Source organism: Microcaecilia unicolor, chromosome 3 (genome assembly GCF_901765095.1).
Source record: "Microcaecilia unicolor chromosome 3, aMicUni1.1, whole genome shotgun sequence".
Lineage (NCBI taxonomy): Eukaryota > Metazoa > Chordata > Amphibia > Gymnophiona > Siphonopidae > Microcaecilia > Microcaecilia unicolor.
Genome location: NC_044033.1, coordinates 258,202,629 through 258,218,278, shown reverse-complemented (window position 1 = coordinate 258,218,278; position 15,650 = coordinate 258,202,629). Strand labels below are relative to the sequence as shown.

The following is a 15,650-nucleotide window of genomic DNA, read 5'->3' as shown; positions in this document are numbered from 1 at the left end:
CTCTTCTATTCATCTATACAGCCTTTTACAAGAATACATTTTCTCAGAACCTTTAATTAGTATTTCCCCTATTCTGAAAGAGGAGACAAAAGTTAATTACTGCTTCCTTATAGAGTTATAGAGGTGTTAGGTTTCTCTTGTTAATAGAACTATTGCTATTGACTCCAGGGATCAGGGAGATAGTGTTTGAATTGTTCTAGGCAGAGAAGGAAATAAGGTGTTACCTGGTCTTCTGCAAGTGTTATTTCCCTCACTGTTACAAGATAAAGCCAATCTCATTTGCTTTGAAATATCCTTATACAAAAGACCTGAGAAAAGACTTCTGTCTATAGTATTCTCTGAGGCCTGATCTTGCTCAATGAGAGAGATATTGTGGGCAATCAGGTTTAATCACCTGACTTGGCAAGAGGGGGGGGAGGTAGAGAGTGAAGTGACTTGCTATTCCAGCAAGCTTTCTCCTGTTTTTGGAAAGAGAAAAACCTCCATTTCTCCCTGTCCAAATATGAGGAATTTATTCTGTATATTAAATAATTGGAGGCCTTCCACCTCCTACAACAGCACTTAGGATGGTTGTCTGCCTGTAAAAAGATATGTCGAAGAAATTATATCTTTTACCAATGAGCAATAGTAGCCTTAGAGGTTTCATCACCTTCATAGAAATCATTATTCACGTCTAAATATCTCATCTACACTCAATGCACATCCAGTAATTTCAAGATATCAAAATCATTGACATAATCCTGTTTCTGAAAAGAGGAAAGCAGTAAAGTCTGATTCAAATTTATTGATTTGTTGAGAATGCCCAGTGTGCAGCAGTGGCTAAGAAAGCAAATGTTAGGAATTATTAGGAAAGGAATGGAAAACAAAAATGAGAATAATGCCTTTCTGTTTCTCCATGGTATGACTGCATTTCGAATACTGTGTGCAATTTTGGACACTGCATCTCAAAAAAGATATAGTGGAATTAGAAAAGGTACAGTGAAGGGCAACAAATATGATAAAGTGGATGGGACGACTTCCCTAGGAGGAAAAGCTAAAGCGGCTATGGCTATTCAACTTGGAGAAGAGACAACTGAGGGGAGATGTGATAGAGGTTTATAAAATACTGAGTGGAGTGGAACAGGTAGAGATATATTGATTGTTTACTCTTTCCAAAAATACTAGGACTAGGGGGCATGCAATGAAGATACTACAAAGTAGGACATTTAAAACAAATCGGAGAAAATATTTCTTCACTCAACGTGTAATTAACCTGTAGAATTCATTGACAGAGAATGTGAATGTGGTAAAGGCAGTTAGCTTAGCAGTATATTCCTTTATTACCGCAAGCCTCTGGGGACTTGGTGTTTGGAAGGTGGGCTTTCAATGGCTTTCGTAGCCTGGGACACTTTTGGAAGGAGGGTGAATTTGTGGCATTCTCAGATCTCCAGGATGAATATGGCTTGGAGCCGAGAGGGGTATTTCAGTATCGGCAGGTCAGAGATTTTATTTATTGTAGGTACACTGGGGCTGTCTTAAAATGTGGAAGGGGGGGATCGGGGCTGCACCAGACCACTGGGGCTGCTTTAAAGTTTTGGACCCCCAGAGATGTGTCAGGTGGAGGAGCTCGGGCAGTTTTGGGGGTAAGGGGCTGCAGTGACTTTTCCTGTCAGTGTCTGAGCCAATAAGCCCGGTTTGCTTTGAGTATTGGTCTGTAAGAACCATGACCTGGATCATTAAGGACCACAGAGCCAAATCTTTCTTTAGACCCTCCTGAAGAATGACAAGGATATGAGAATAGAAGTGGAGGAGTGGCCTAGTGGTTAGGGTGGTGGACTTTGGTCCTGGGGAACTAAGGAACTGAGTTTGATTCCCGGCACAGGCAGCTCCTTGTGACTCTGGGCAAGTCACTTAACCCTCCATTGCCTGCCGCATTGAGCCTGCCATGAGTGGGAAAGCGTGGGGTACAAATGTAACAAAACAAAAAAAAGTGTGGAAAGAGGAAAGAGATCTTTCAAAATATCAACCCTAAAAACTCTCTAGACCCTTGTATGCACTACCAAATTGGAACATTTTTCTAGCTTGTTGCAAGGTGATATTGACTTCCTCTGAGGAACTTTAATGCCTCAGCCTCGACCTCTCAAGAACCAAGCTGTAAGATCAAAGGGGGTTGGATGTTCCATGAGTATTGGACTTGGAACACAAAACCCTCTCTCTTGGGGGAGATAAAGCGCTTTACCCACTTGGATTCAGATTAGATCTGCATACCAAGGCCCCCTGGGCCAATCTGGAATTACTAGAACCAACCCAGGGGCAAGATGGCGTCTTGAGCAGAAGCAAATACCTGAGCTCTTGAACCGTTGTGAATTGTCAGCAGGAGCGGTCTTTTCTTTCCCTGTTTACATGGGGAAAAGAAAAGGAAAACCCAGGGGGCAGGCCTCCTTAACCCCTGGAGGGAACCCCGTACTTCGCCAGACTACATTGAGGATGTTTGCAGCTCAGGTACCGGGAACTCCAACGCCCACTGTGAATGGTCACTCCCTCCTCTTATCGAAGAGAGAAGCCCGCAGCATAGAGGAGGTCTCTGAGTTCTCCCTGGAGCATGACACCTCCCAGACTGGGTGGCAGTTTTTTACAAGCAGTGGAGCAGACAAAAGAACAACCGGAAGTGGTGAATAGTTCTTTGATGCCTGGAGGAGGCCCCCCTGCTACTTCTACCCCAGAGTTAACATCGAATAAAGGATGGGGATTCCCGTCTCTTTCAAACCTGGGGCCTACCACCTCGAGCTGGACGAGAAGTAAAAAACTGAACGTGGTGACATTGGACACCTTGTGGGACGCCATTCAGGAGCTGACCGGCTCTCTTCTCCAGCTAACCAAAACGTTTACAGAGGAAACGACTAGTTTGAAAGATATCTATATACCTTTATCTGAGACTGTTCAAAAACAGGAGGAAAGACTTCTGAAGCTAGAAGGTGAGATAAAAACTTTGCAAACTTTAGCAGGGGCAGTCACGAAAGAAAGAGAGATTGTGAACAGGAAATTAGAATACCTGGATAATAAAGCTAGAAAATTAAACTTAAGATTGCTTAATTTCCCGAAATCTCTTACCTTGTCAGCTATTGATATGCTAAAGAAATACTTCAGTGAAATTTTGGCTATCCCGAAAGAAGCATATCCTCCAATTACCAGAGCTCAATACATTACAGGAAAAGGAACTATAACACAATGTGAACCGGGACTGAATTTAACTGAATTTCTTGAAAGTTCCCTTGAAGTAATAACTGAGCATACTACTCTCCTGGTATCATTTGTGTTTGAAACAGACAGATATATTTTGTTTATATTTCAAACATATGAAAGCACTGTTCCTCAGAGTCAGTATACAAATATTTCCAGATTTAAATAGAGAGACTTTGAAACGAAGACGGGAGTTTCTGGGTTTAAAGCAGAAGACTCTTACTTTGAAAGGAACTTTCCTATTGAAATTTCCCTGCAGATGCTTTCTTTCCTTTGACTCTGTTAATTACATGTTTACTGACCCGAAGAAAATGCATGACTTTATAGTTTCCAAGGAAGAAGAGAACCGATCTAACCAGAACAATCCTGTAGGCTAATGCTGTTAAATTTGATTGTGGGTTTAGTAGTTCTCCTGCTCTAATGTTAAAGTATTTCCTATTTTCATTTTTTCCTTTATGTTGTAATTCAATTACAGTGATTGTAGTCAGGTTATGTGATTGTTAATTTGGAAAATTATAAATAAAGATATTTAAAAAAAAAAGAACCAACCCACGAGGCCGAGATGGCAGACAATTCTTTGAAATATCTGGCCTAATGTTGGCCATGGAGGGAACACATAAAGCAGACTATTCTGAGGTGTCCTATTCTGACTGTTCTGAGGTGTTAGTTGCTTTCGACTCCTAACCATGACTCTCTTACTCAGCACCCTCACTTATCACCCCTACCACTGCAATTTCCCCACCACTAGCTGTCTGTTTGTCTGTCGAATTTAGATTGTAAGCTCTGTTGAGCAGGGACTGTCTTTCCATGTTAATTTGTACAGCGCTGCGTAAGTCTAGTAGCGCTATAGAAATGTTTAATAATAATAATAATAATAGTAGTAGTAGTAGTGTCCTAACCCCTGTGCTCTCTGTAATGACTGAAAAAAATGTGACACTTCGTAATTCCCTCTTGAAGCCAGCAGATCTATGATTGGAATGCCCCAACATGCTGTGATAAAATCAAAAGGCTATGTTTGAGAACTCCCATTCTCCTGGATCTAGAGCGTGTCTAATGAGGAAACCTGCTTGAAGATTCTAAGTCTGGCCATATGTGTTTCTGACAGGCTTGTTGGGTGCATCTCCACCCAGTGGAGAAGACATGCCTCCAAGGCAAGGAGCATACTTTCAGTTCCTCCCTGCTTATTTACTTAAGTCACTGATTTTGGCATTGTCATGCTCTCTCCTGAAGTATTTTGACAAAGAAGAGCATTGCTTTGTGACTTGTTCTCACAGCTCTAGATTGTTGATCGACCAGGTTGCTTCAGTTGCTGTCCATTTGCCTTGAGCAACCTGATTCAAGCAATGAGCTCCCCAACTGAAAAGGCATGCGTCTGTGGTGACTACTACCCAATTTGGTGTGCACAAGGGCACTCCCTTTAAAAGATTGCATGACTGCAGCCACTACATCATGCTGGATCTCACTTTCCTGGTCCAAGAAAGACCGGGTTCATAGCTCTGAAAAACTGATAACCTCCAACTGAAAAGGGAGTCATGTACAGGTCTCATATAAGCTCTTACGCAGGAGACTACCTCTAAGGTTGTTGCCATCAATCCCAGTACCTGCATGCATTCCCAGGCTCAAGGATTCTGTTGTAACAGAATCTTGATCTGTGTTTGAAGCTTCTGCATCCTGTTCTCTGAAAGAAAAAACTTTCTTTATGGTTATCCAAGTAACCCCCCCCCCCCCCCAAATACTTCAGCAACTGTGACTGAGTCAACTTGCTTTTGCTGAAATTGATTACCCAACTCAGAGGCTGCAACAGTTGGAACACCCTGGTGGATACTAGCAAACTTTTTGGAAGAGCTGAGGCTCTGATCACCAGTTTTCTAGATACAGGTGGACTCTGATCCATTTGATCCTTGTGATCAACCCTCTCTGTGAATTTAAAAAAGCTCTCAGAACTTAGTTTATTTTCTACCTGTTTTCCTATCTTGGTTAGTTTCTTCTCTCCTTGCTATGTGTCTTCTGTGTATATGTGATGTACACCGCTTAGGTATCCACAGCTATTATATATATGGTAACCATTTAGCTAAATATGTAATGTCATGTACACCGCTTAGGTATCTGATTTTATTATTTGATTATTATAAACTGCTTTGTTGCCTGTGTAAAGACTTTTAGCAGTATATCAAGGGTATGTAAGTAAATGAAGGCTGCAATAACTACCATGAACTTCGAAAAGGTCCTGGGAGCTATGGGAAGCCTGATTGAAAATGTTGCCAATCCTTTCAGAAGACCAAATTGGAATATGGACATAGACTTCTGTGAGATCCAGAGCAGTGAGAAATTTGCCTTAAACAAACTATAGTTATTACTTTACTATAGTGTTTCCATCCTGAAATGAGTCACCTGCATGATTCACTACCTTGAGATCCTTGATAAGCTAGAAAGACTCTTCCATTTTGGGGCACAGTGAAGAAACCATGGCTCCTAGATCCAAGAGGCCCCACAATGCGAATTTCACTACCTGTCTCTTGACCAGAGGTTTGCAGGGAGACACCAAAATTAAATTTGTGAAGGATTGGGAAAACTAGTTTGTAGCCTTGATTATGTTTAAAACCAATTGTTTATGTGGGCCCATTCCTTGAAATAATCCGACAGACATTCCTCCTGTTGTCAGCTTCAGGGACTGGACTAGCACCCCACTTTTGGGCAGAGTGAAAGGCATTTGCCACTTAGCCTTTTTGACTTTCTGTTCTATTCTTTATAGCCCCCTTAATTAACTTTCAGCCCCCTAGTCTGTCCTCCCTCCCGCAACCCCATCAAGATGTTAATAGTTGAACTCAACCATCATAATCTCACACACTTGTAAAAAAAAAAAAAACAACATAATAATAATTAAAACTAAAACACATAATTAGCTATCATACTTTTAAATGCTAAACTTTATTATTTTATTTTGTGCATATTTGTTTGTATCACATACATGCATAAGTACGTAAGTAATGCCACACGGGGAAAAGACCAAGGGTCCATCGAGCCCAGCATCCTGTCCACGACAGCAGCCAATCCAGGCCAAGGGCACCTGGCAAGCTTCCCAAACGTACAAACATTCTATACATGTTATTCCTGGAATTGTGGATTTTTCCCCAGTCCATTTAGTAGCGGTTTATGGATGTCCTTTAGGAAACCGTCCAACCCCTTTTTAAACTCTGCTAAGCTAACCGCCTTCACCACTTTCTCCGGCAACGAATTCCAGAGTTTAATTATATGTTGGGTGAAGAAACATTTTCTCCGATTTGTTTTAAATTTACTACACTGTAGTTTCATCGCATGCCCCCTAGTCCTAGTATTTTTTGGAAAGCGTGAACAGACGCTTCACATCCACCTGTTCCACTCCACTCATTATTTTATATACCTCTATCATGTCTCCCCTCAGCCGTCTCTTCTCCAAGCTGAATAGCCCTAGTCTCCTTAATCTTTCTTCATAGGGAAGTCGTCCCATCCCCGCTATCATTTTAGTCGCCCTTCACTGCACTTTTTCCAATTCTACTATATCTTTCTTGAGATGCGGCGACCAGAATTGAACACAATACTCAAGGTGCGGTCGCACCATGGAGTGATACAACGGCATTATAACATCCTCACACCTGTTTTCCATACCTTTCCTAATAATACCCAACATTCTATTCGCTTTCCTAGTCGCAGCAGCACACTGAGCACATCTAATGGGGATGCTTTCTAAAAGATGTTAACTTGGGTATTTAAAAATTGCCCACCTATCCTGCAGATAAAACTACACACTGATGATTCTTTGAATTTGTACAGCTGCCATTACCTGTTTTAATTTGGCTGCATCAACTCTTTATTACCCTCCTCCTCTTCCCCAGAAGCTGATGCCCTAGGCAACTGTCACGTCTGTGGCCGTGACCACCCTCAGCCTTATCTTCTTTCTGGGGGTCAGCAGCTCTGCTGGCTTCTGTCTGTGTTTGTGTTTGTCTTGTCTCTAGTCTCTGTGCTGATTGCTTCACTAGACCTCACCTGTGTGGGCTATGCCTCTCTAGGAAGCCAGCATCTAATATGGCTGCCACCGGCTCTGTGCCAGCTTCCAAGATGGCTCCTGCTTGTCTTTCCTGTGGGCTCACTTCCTATGTTTGTCAAGCCTCTCTTTGGGGTCTGTGTACTTCCTGCTTCTGCCCTACTGCTGGTGACTCATCAGTGAGAGCCTTCATAAGGAAGTGCTGTGCTTGCAGTCAGGGCCTTTGCATAAGTGTTATACTCTTAGGCCAGGTCAGGTTAGTAAGTGTCTGCTGCACTACTGCTTAGCCTCTCTCTGGGTTCCAGCCCAGTTTCTTTCTGTGTCTGTGTCTCTGTTGTCCTTCCGTGAGGGGTCTTCCCTGCCACTGTCTGTCTGTGGACTGCGGGTCCTTCCTGGCTTACCCTGTGTTTGGGGTGAAGCCTCTGTTCCTAGCTTACCCTGTGTTTGGGGTGAAGCCTCTGCTCCAGGCTTACCCTGTGTTGGGGTGAAGCCTCTGTTCCTGGCTTACCCTGGGTTGGGGTGAAGCCTTTGTCCGGGTTTGTTCTCTGTCTGTATGCGAAGCCTCAGCCTTTGTGGGTTCCCCAGTCAGTGTGTGGAACGGCTGTGGCTTCAGACCCTTGGCCTGTTCTTCCTGGTTACTCTGTTTGCTGTGCTGCCTGCCCAAGACCCTTGGCCTGTTATTCCTGGTTTGCTCTCTTTACCCTGAACCCTGCCTTGCCTAGCCTGTGTGCCTACCCTGCTTGTATATCCTGAGGGTATATCCTGAATCCTGTATCTGTCTGGCTAGTGTGTTTTCCTGGGTGATTATTCCTGTATCCTGTCTCCACCTAGCTAGAGGGTTTACCCTGTGGGTATTCCCGGATCCCCATTCTGCCTAGTGTGTTGCTGCCCTAGTCCTTGCTCTGCAGCAGCACACTGTCTGAGTCTAGTTCCGTGCCCTGTCGCCCTCGTGTATCCCAGACCCAGGATGGGTCCTCTGGATCTTCAGTTCCTGCCTTATCCTGCAAGTCCTGCCGGCCGCCTGCACTTCGGAGCTCAACTCCGGAGGAACGGTGGCTAGGTGCAGGTGAAGCTGTTCCTGTCTCATCTGTTCTAGTTGCCTGCCTTGTACTACTCCAGTCTAGAGTTCCAGTACTGCTCTTCTGTGTTTCCAGTCTCGAGGTGGTCTTGCCTGCCGCTCCTCGGCAGTGGCCCAAGGGCTCACGAACTCCAGTCCTGCCTCGAGGACCTGACAGAATGCCAAGGCCCTCAAGAATGCAACAGCAACTGCTTAGTCTTACCTAGTGACTGAACCAGTCCTCTGACCATCTCTTTGCCTCCGTGCACTCTTATTCACTGTTGTATGTATCAAACTTAAGTACATGTTAAAACGTCTAGTGTGAATGAGTCCAGTAGTTAAAAACTTCATGGCACGTTTGCTGCACATACACTAGAAAATTATTGAATATGAGATCTTCCTGTAAGAATTATAGAAAAGTAAAATCTGTTGCTCGGATAGAAAATCTTTCTTCTGTCACCTTGCCTTATATTTGAAGCAGAAAGGCCATTATTCAGTAGAGTGGTGCTTTATATAGATAAAGATGATTTATCTGTTTATTTTCAGCCATTCTATTGCTTTAAGTAGAACTCCTGAACATAGGAGCCAACTTTTCAAAATGATTGGGGGTGCTGACATTTTTTTTTTTTTTACAGGTGGTGCATTCACCCCTCCTTCCTCCCCCCTCCGAGTTCCAGGCCCCCTCCCTCCCTCTCCTCCTCCCTCCGAGTTCCAGGCCCCCCTCCCTCTCTCCCTCTCCTCCCCTCCCCTCCGAGTTCCAGGCCCCCCTCCTTCTCTCCCTCTCCTCTGAGTTCCAGGCCCCCCTCTCCTTCCCTCTCCTCCCCTCTGAGTTCCAGGCCCCCCTCTCCTTCCCTCTCCTCCCCTCTGAGTTCCAGGCCCCCCTCCCTCTCCGAGTTCCAGGCCTCCTCCCTCCCTCCCTCCCCTCCGAGTGCCAACCCGACCTGCGCTGCCCGCCCTCTTCTCCCACAGCAGTCCTCCGCCTGCCCCTCGCCTCCCTGCGTGCCATCCAGAATTTAAAAGTCATCTTACCTCGGGGTCCAGCGGCAGCAGTGAAAGGCGAGCAGGCTTGGCGCTTCAGCCTGCCTTCCCTTCTCTCTCAGCTCTGCCTCTGATCCCGCCCTTGCAGAAACAGGAAATGAGGGCAAGACCAGAGGCAGAGCTGAGAGAGAAAGGAAGGCAGGCTGAAGCGCCGAGCCTGCTCGCCTTTCACTGCTGCCGCCGGACCCTGAGGTAAGATGACTTTTAAATTCTGGGTGGCACGCAGGAAGGCGAGGGGCAGACGGAGGACTGGGAGAAGAGGTCGGGCAGCGCAGGTCGGGCTGGCTGGGAACTTCCGTTCCAGGACTTTCGGCGGGTCAAATATTGGGGGTGCTCGAGCACCCACGGAGTCGTCGCTGCCTATGCTCCTGAATATGCAAATAAATTATGACCTCGATATTCAAAGCTAATTAAGTGAGCGGTACTGCTACCAGCTGAATATTGACTTGTATCTAAGTTAAGACAGCTCTTTGTGAGCCCTTCTTTATTGATAGGTATTTAGATAGTGCTAAATTTTGGCATAACTTTGACCCTTTTCCCTGTGCCCCCTTCTTCCTAAACTCCTAAATTTAGGAGAAAAAAAATGTATGCAGTGAAATCCCAAGTTATCCATATAAACCCTCTTGAATATCAACATCATAATGGCTAGTCTTTTATCACGTTTTAGGTGAAGTGCAACAGCTGATTTTTCCATTACAACCTTCATTTAACTATGATGGACTTGCTTGTTGATTATTGCTTTCAAACCTCTGCAACAAAGCTGTAGCGATTATAACTAAGTATTAACTGTAGAATGATGATTCTGCCTAAAACAAAAGTGCTTGAAGATCTGGACCTTGGCATTGAACATCGGCTGAGGAGGTCAGAGAAATGGCAGCAGCAGTAGCAGCAATATTAGCTGCATTGAGCCCTGGGGGGGGGGGGGGTGTGAGGTAGATGGGGGGATATAAAGGGAGATTAAGCAGGCCAGAGTGGGGATTAGTCTGAGGTAGGCGAGAAGATCCTGGGATAAGTGGGAAAGAGGGGTAAAGGGTCATAAATTTGGTGTTCCTTTCAGTGGTACAAACAAAGCGGTTTACATTTGTTATATGCAGGTACTTTCTCTGTCTGTAGTGGACTCACAAAAAGAGAGGATGCTGGGAAAAGAGGACTCATGAGGGTGAATTCTTCGGTAGGAGAAAAAGGAGGGTGGATCCAGAGAAGGAGGGAGGAGTCAGCAGGGCCTAATAAATTAATGGGTGAACAAGTAATATTAGATGTGTACTTTTGTTTTACTTTAACGTTTTTATAATTTAATATGCAAATGTATGCATGGGCTCTGCCTCCTCAACCTCTTCCCCCTCTTCTCCCCCCCCCCCCCCCCCAAACACCCTGACATCAAAATGAGTTTCACGTCCTTGGCCTAAAAGATCTTGTTCACTACTTTTTAAGCAGCAAAAGTCCTGTCTTGATGTCAGCTTGCTAGTGTTATATTAGTTTTTTTCCATTAAAAAGAAGTTATACGTATACTTATATACACATACACAAAAGGACATTGCATCAGATAAAAGGACACAAACTACTCTAGCTCCAGAGTACATATTCAGAGTAATATTAAGATGTCCAAAAAATCAGGATAAATCTCTTTTTAAGGGACAATTGATAACGTTTGAAATTTTATTTTTAATACTATTTTTCTTTAAAACCATACTAAGAATTGATGCTGCTTTCTTTTCCCTTGAGCAGTGCTTAATCCTCAGTAGATTCTGTGATTTTTCTGTCTTTCTCCTCACTCTCTAGCACCATGACCATGGAAGAGCTGCTGACGTCCCTGCAGAAAAAATGCCGAACAGAATGTGAGGAGGCACATCGGCAACTAGTGTGTGCACTCAATGGCTTGGCTGGGATCCACATCATTAAAGGTAATGACATCTGCAGTCATGAGTTGCCCCACGGAATACATTCTTTTGCCATTAGTGGAAGTATGAGAAGTTTATCAAAGAGCCTGCTACGACAGCCCATGTCAAAAGCTCTTTCGTGCCTTCATCCCTTTAATTTCCTTGCTTTTACACTCCCTTTACTGGGAAACCACAGTTAGTTCCAACCAGTTACTACCTCCTTGTCAGTTCATTCATCCTGAGATTGAGCTCTAGATTCATTGATTTCTTATCCACGTGTCCATGCCAGCAGTTGTTGTCTGGCAGCAATTAACCTCAGTTACTCAGGTTTTCAGAATTCAAACTCAAATGCCTTCTGGTTCAAACTCAAATGCATAGGTTATTTGAAGATAAGCAGGATATCATGTCCTCACTTAGGGGTGACATCATTGAGTAGCCTAATGATTAGCACGGTGAGCTGATAACCTGGGGGACTGGGTTCAATTCCCATTGTGACTTCATATGACCCTGGGCAAGTCACTTAACCCTCCATTGCCTTAGGTACAAAAACTTAAATTGTGATCCCACTAGGGACAGAGAAAGTAGCTGGATATAATAAATGTAAATTGCTTTGGCTCTATCACAGAAAGCCGGTATATCAGACCCATACCCCTTACCCGTACTCAAGAACAGAGCACTGTAAATTAATCTGCAAGTCCTTACCTCCTGGAAGTACTGAACATCCAAAAGTAAGAGCAATCCTGAATGCTTGGCTAGTAATTGTTAGTGGGTCTGTCCTTCAGAGACTTGCCAAACCCCTTTTTAAAAAATTGGCTATTTACTGGCCTTAACCTTTATATCTTGCATCAGCTTCTGTAACTAACTTGTATGTTTACTGAAAAAAAAATGCTTTCTTAAATTTATTTTAAATCTGCTATCATGTAATATATGGAGCATCCCTAACCCTGGTACTAATGGAATGAATAAACATCCATTTCCTATTACAGTGGTTCTCAATCTGGTCCTCGGGGCACACCCAACCAGTTGGGTTTTCAAGATATCCATAACACATGTATGAGAGAATTTTGCATGCACTGCCTCTATTGCATACAAATCTATCTCATGCATATTCATTGTAGGAACTCTGAAAACCCAACTGGCTAGGTGTACCCCGAGGCCTAGGTTGAGAATCCCTTCCCTATTAACTTGTTCCAGATCACTCATGATTTTATAAATATTAGGGCTGTTCATTGATTAAAATTTTTAATTGCACGCTTGACTGAGATTCAATTTTTTAGTGGCATGGCCGGCAGCGATTAAAATTTTTAATAGCGCTGTTGGGCGCAGGGCGCATGAACCCGATGTTGAAATAAATGTAGCATGTATACATAATTGTTTACATTTTTTATTCATCCTAAACCAATAACTTTGATTCCAGTTTCCTTAAAAGAACACAATTCCTTCAGGCATGTGAAAGGCAATTCTATAAGCTTGTGCGTACAGACATACGCCAATTAATCACCAAAAGTGGCTTGAATATATTTTTTTCTGGATTTAGCTGGCATCTTTCTCAGTAGTAGCTGTAGGTGAGCTTCATTCGGGTACATTAGATGAGTCATCCATCCAACACTGAGAATGCCCCTCTTCGCCAGCAAAAAGGCAATAGAAATAAAATGGTTCAAAGAAAACCCCTGCTGTACTAGAGGGCTCACCTGGCCAGTACTGAATAAGACCACTTCACCTACACCTGCAAGATTCGTGCTATAAAGTCCAGGACATCTGATCAATATAGGCCGAGAACCACACACATATTACACTTCAGTCACACATTCAGAATATAATTTTGTACTTGTGGCAATGGAAAGTTAAGTGACTTACCCAAGATCACAGGGACCAGCAGCAAGATTTGAACCAGGCTTTGCTGGTTGTTAACCTGGTACTGTAACTACTAGGGTACTCCTCCACAAAGCTGCAGAACTTCCCATTATAAAGAGAGGCTTGGGGCCAGGTGAGACACAGCATGCTTTCACTGCAGTGGTCAAGGCCGAGGGCCATGAGAATTAGGCAGAAGGAGCATGCAGAGGAAAGGGGGCTACCAGAGTAGGGCACCTAAATTGAGGCACCAAGCTATAGAATTGCCGCCATAGAGTACACAAACAATTAAGCCAGTTATTTAGACAGAGCAGTTGATTGGCACTCTCAAGGAGTAGAGATGATCTATGTTTGTTAATAGTAAATCCTGCTTTGGAGAATATACATTCACATGAAACTGTGGTTGCTGGAGTATAAAGATAACGTCTTGCCAATTTTGAGAGAGCTGGGTACTCTGTGCAGCATCTTCTCCAGCAGTCTAAAATGTGAACCTCTTCAGTTGAAGTGGGCTCTGCTTTATAAAGTTCTAACTTGCTTACAGGTTGTTCCTCATCTTCATCATCAGAATTAGGTGGCAGATTGGATTTTCATCTTCTGTGGTTGTTTCTTGGGAGATAGAAATAAAGGTCCAGGGCTTGAAGTTTCCGCAGCAAGCAATTGTTTGATGGAAAGCCAAGTACCTTCACGTTCTGTATGAGTATAAAATGTCAACTTTTTGAACAGCACAGCCAAAGCACACACTATGGACAAAAACTTAGCATTGAAACTTTGCTTGAATCTTCTAATTTCTGCACAAAATTTCTCTTTAAAGTGAATTATGTCTGCAGGATCATCATCAGATATGGTAAACTCATGCATCAAATGGCAAATTGTAGGCAGAACAGCTGAACAGGTTACATATTTCTTTCCACAAAGGTGTTCTGTGGCAAATTTGCATGGTTCAAGCACTTTACTAAGTTTTTCAATCTTCTCCCATTCTGCCTTTGTTAAGGGTGCAGGTGAGTTTTTATGCTCTGCCAAAGTTGACATTACTGGCTCCTTGTGTTTCAGCAGCCGTTCCAGCGTGTCAAAGGTACTGTTCCATCTTGTTGGCACATCTTGGATCAGCTGCTCTTCAGGCAAGTCTTTTAATCACTGTTGTTTATGAAGCTCTGAAGTGTTGACAGAACTGTGTTTGAAGTGACATACTATCTTTCGACATTTGCAAAGAGCCACATCAATTCCAGCTTGTTGTATATCAGCATTTACACAGAACTGCAGTACATGTGCCATACAAGGAATGTGCTCGTAGGGCAGAAAAGAATCTGCTTTAATCATATTTCTAGCATTGTCAGTCCCAAAAGTAGAAATTGTATCCCAAAGATGCCATTCATCAAGTACATATTTGGCATGGTCAGCCACGTGTTCAACTGTGTGTCTTTCTTTAAAATTAAAAATTCCAAGAGCCATTGACTGGAGACACCAGTTTTTCATCGATGAAACGCACAATTGTTCCAAGATAGCTGTCATTCCCAACAGAAGTCCACTAATCTGTAGTTACAGACACATGTAGCTTTTGATAAGTGCATCATTTTTTCCTGCTTTTTATGATCATAAAGTTCAGATAACCTTCGCTTAATGGTAGCTCATGATGGCAACATGTAGGTAGCGTCAAAAGTAGCCACCTGGAGAAGTCTCTGCAGCCTTGAATCTGTTGCCACATTAACCGGTCGGCATTCCATAATGATCCATTGTTTCAGTGCATTAGTCATTGCATCAGCTTTCGCCTTACTTACAATAGTTGATTTTCTGAAGACGTTTTCAATTTTTTGGTTGTCGGATGAATCTGAAGTTCCAGGAACCGAAGCTTTTGATGAGTGAACAAAAAGATATTTGCTTTTAAGGTTGTAACAGGTCAGCATAGTGAGGCTTCTATGGCATTTGAAATCCTTACCACAATATTTTCAGTTGTCCTTGAAACAGAAGTCACCGTTCAGCAAAATTTTATCGTTGTCCGTTGCCATTTTCTCTCTTCACAATTGTGAAGGGGGGGGGGGGGAGTCCCAGCTTTGAGTCAGGTGGCACTACCAGCTCTGAATGGAGTCAGCGGCACTAGCAGCTCTGAGTGGAGTTGGCATTAATTGTGCAGCCCTACCAAAATATAAATTATAATATTTTAACCTTTGTTGTCTGGTGATTTTATTTTTATAATCATCTTTCCTTCCCCTCTCCTCCATTTCATGGGCACCATCTCCTCCCTTCCCCTCCCCTGGCACCATCTCCTCCTTTCCCTCCATGCATGATCATCACCATTTTCCCCCTTCTCTTTTTCCTCCCCTTCCTTCTATGGCCACCATCTCCCTTCTTTGATTCTTCCATCCCCTATTTCCAGCATGTGTCCCTCTACCCCCCCCCCCCCCCCCAGCACCTCTTCTTACCTCTTCTGGCAGTCCGGCAGCTCCCTCTCCTCTGTGCGGTTCTTCTTCCTGCTCCTAACGGCCTTCTGCTGCAGTGAAAGCACACTGCTTCTCACCTGGTGCTGAACCTCTCTCTGTAAGGAAGTTCTGTCAGAGGAGACAGGCACCATCTCTTAAAACCTCCCTCCCGT

At 43.7% G+C, this 15,650-nt stretch overlaps 1 protein-coding gene across 1 annotated transcript in view; it reads left to right on the top strand.

Annotated features, from left to right (window-relative positions):
• Positions 1 to 15,650, top strand: part of SHPRH (SNF2 histone linker PHD RING helicase) — a 331,612-nt gene that overhangs the window by 101,801 nt on the left and 214,161 nt on the right. The window contains 1 exon segment of the mRNA XM_030194974.1: positions 11,115 to 11,236. Within this exon segment, the coding sequence (XP_030050834.1) occupies positions 11,115 to 11,236 (122 nt within the window).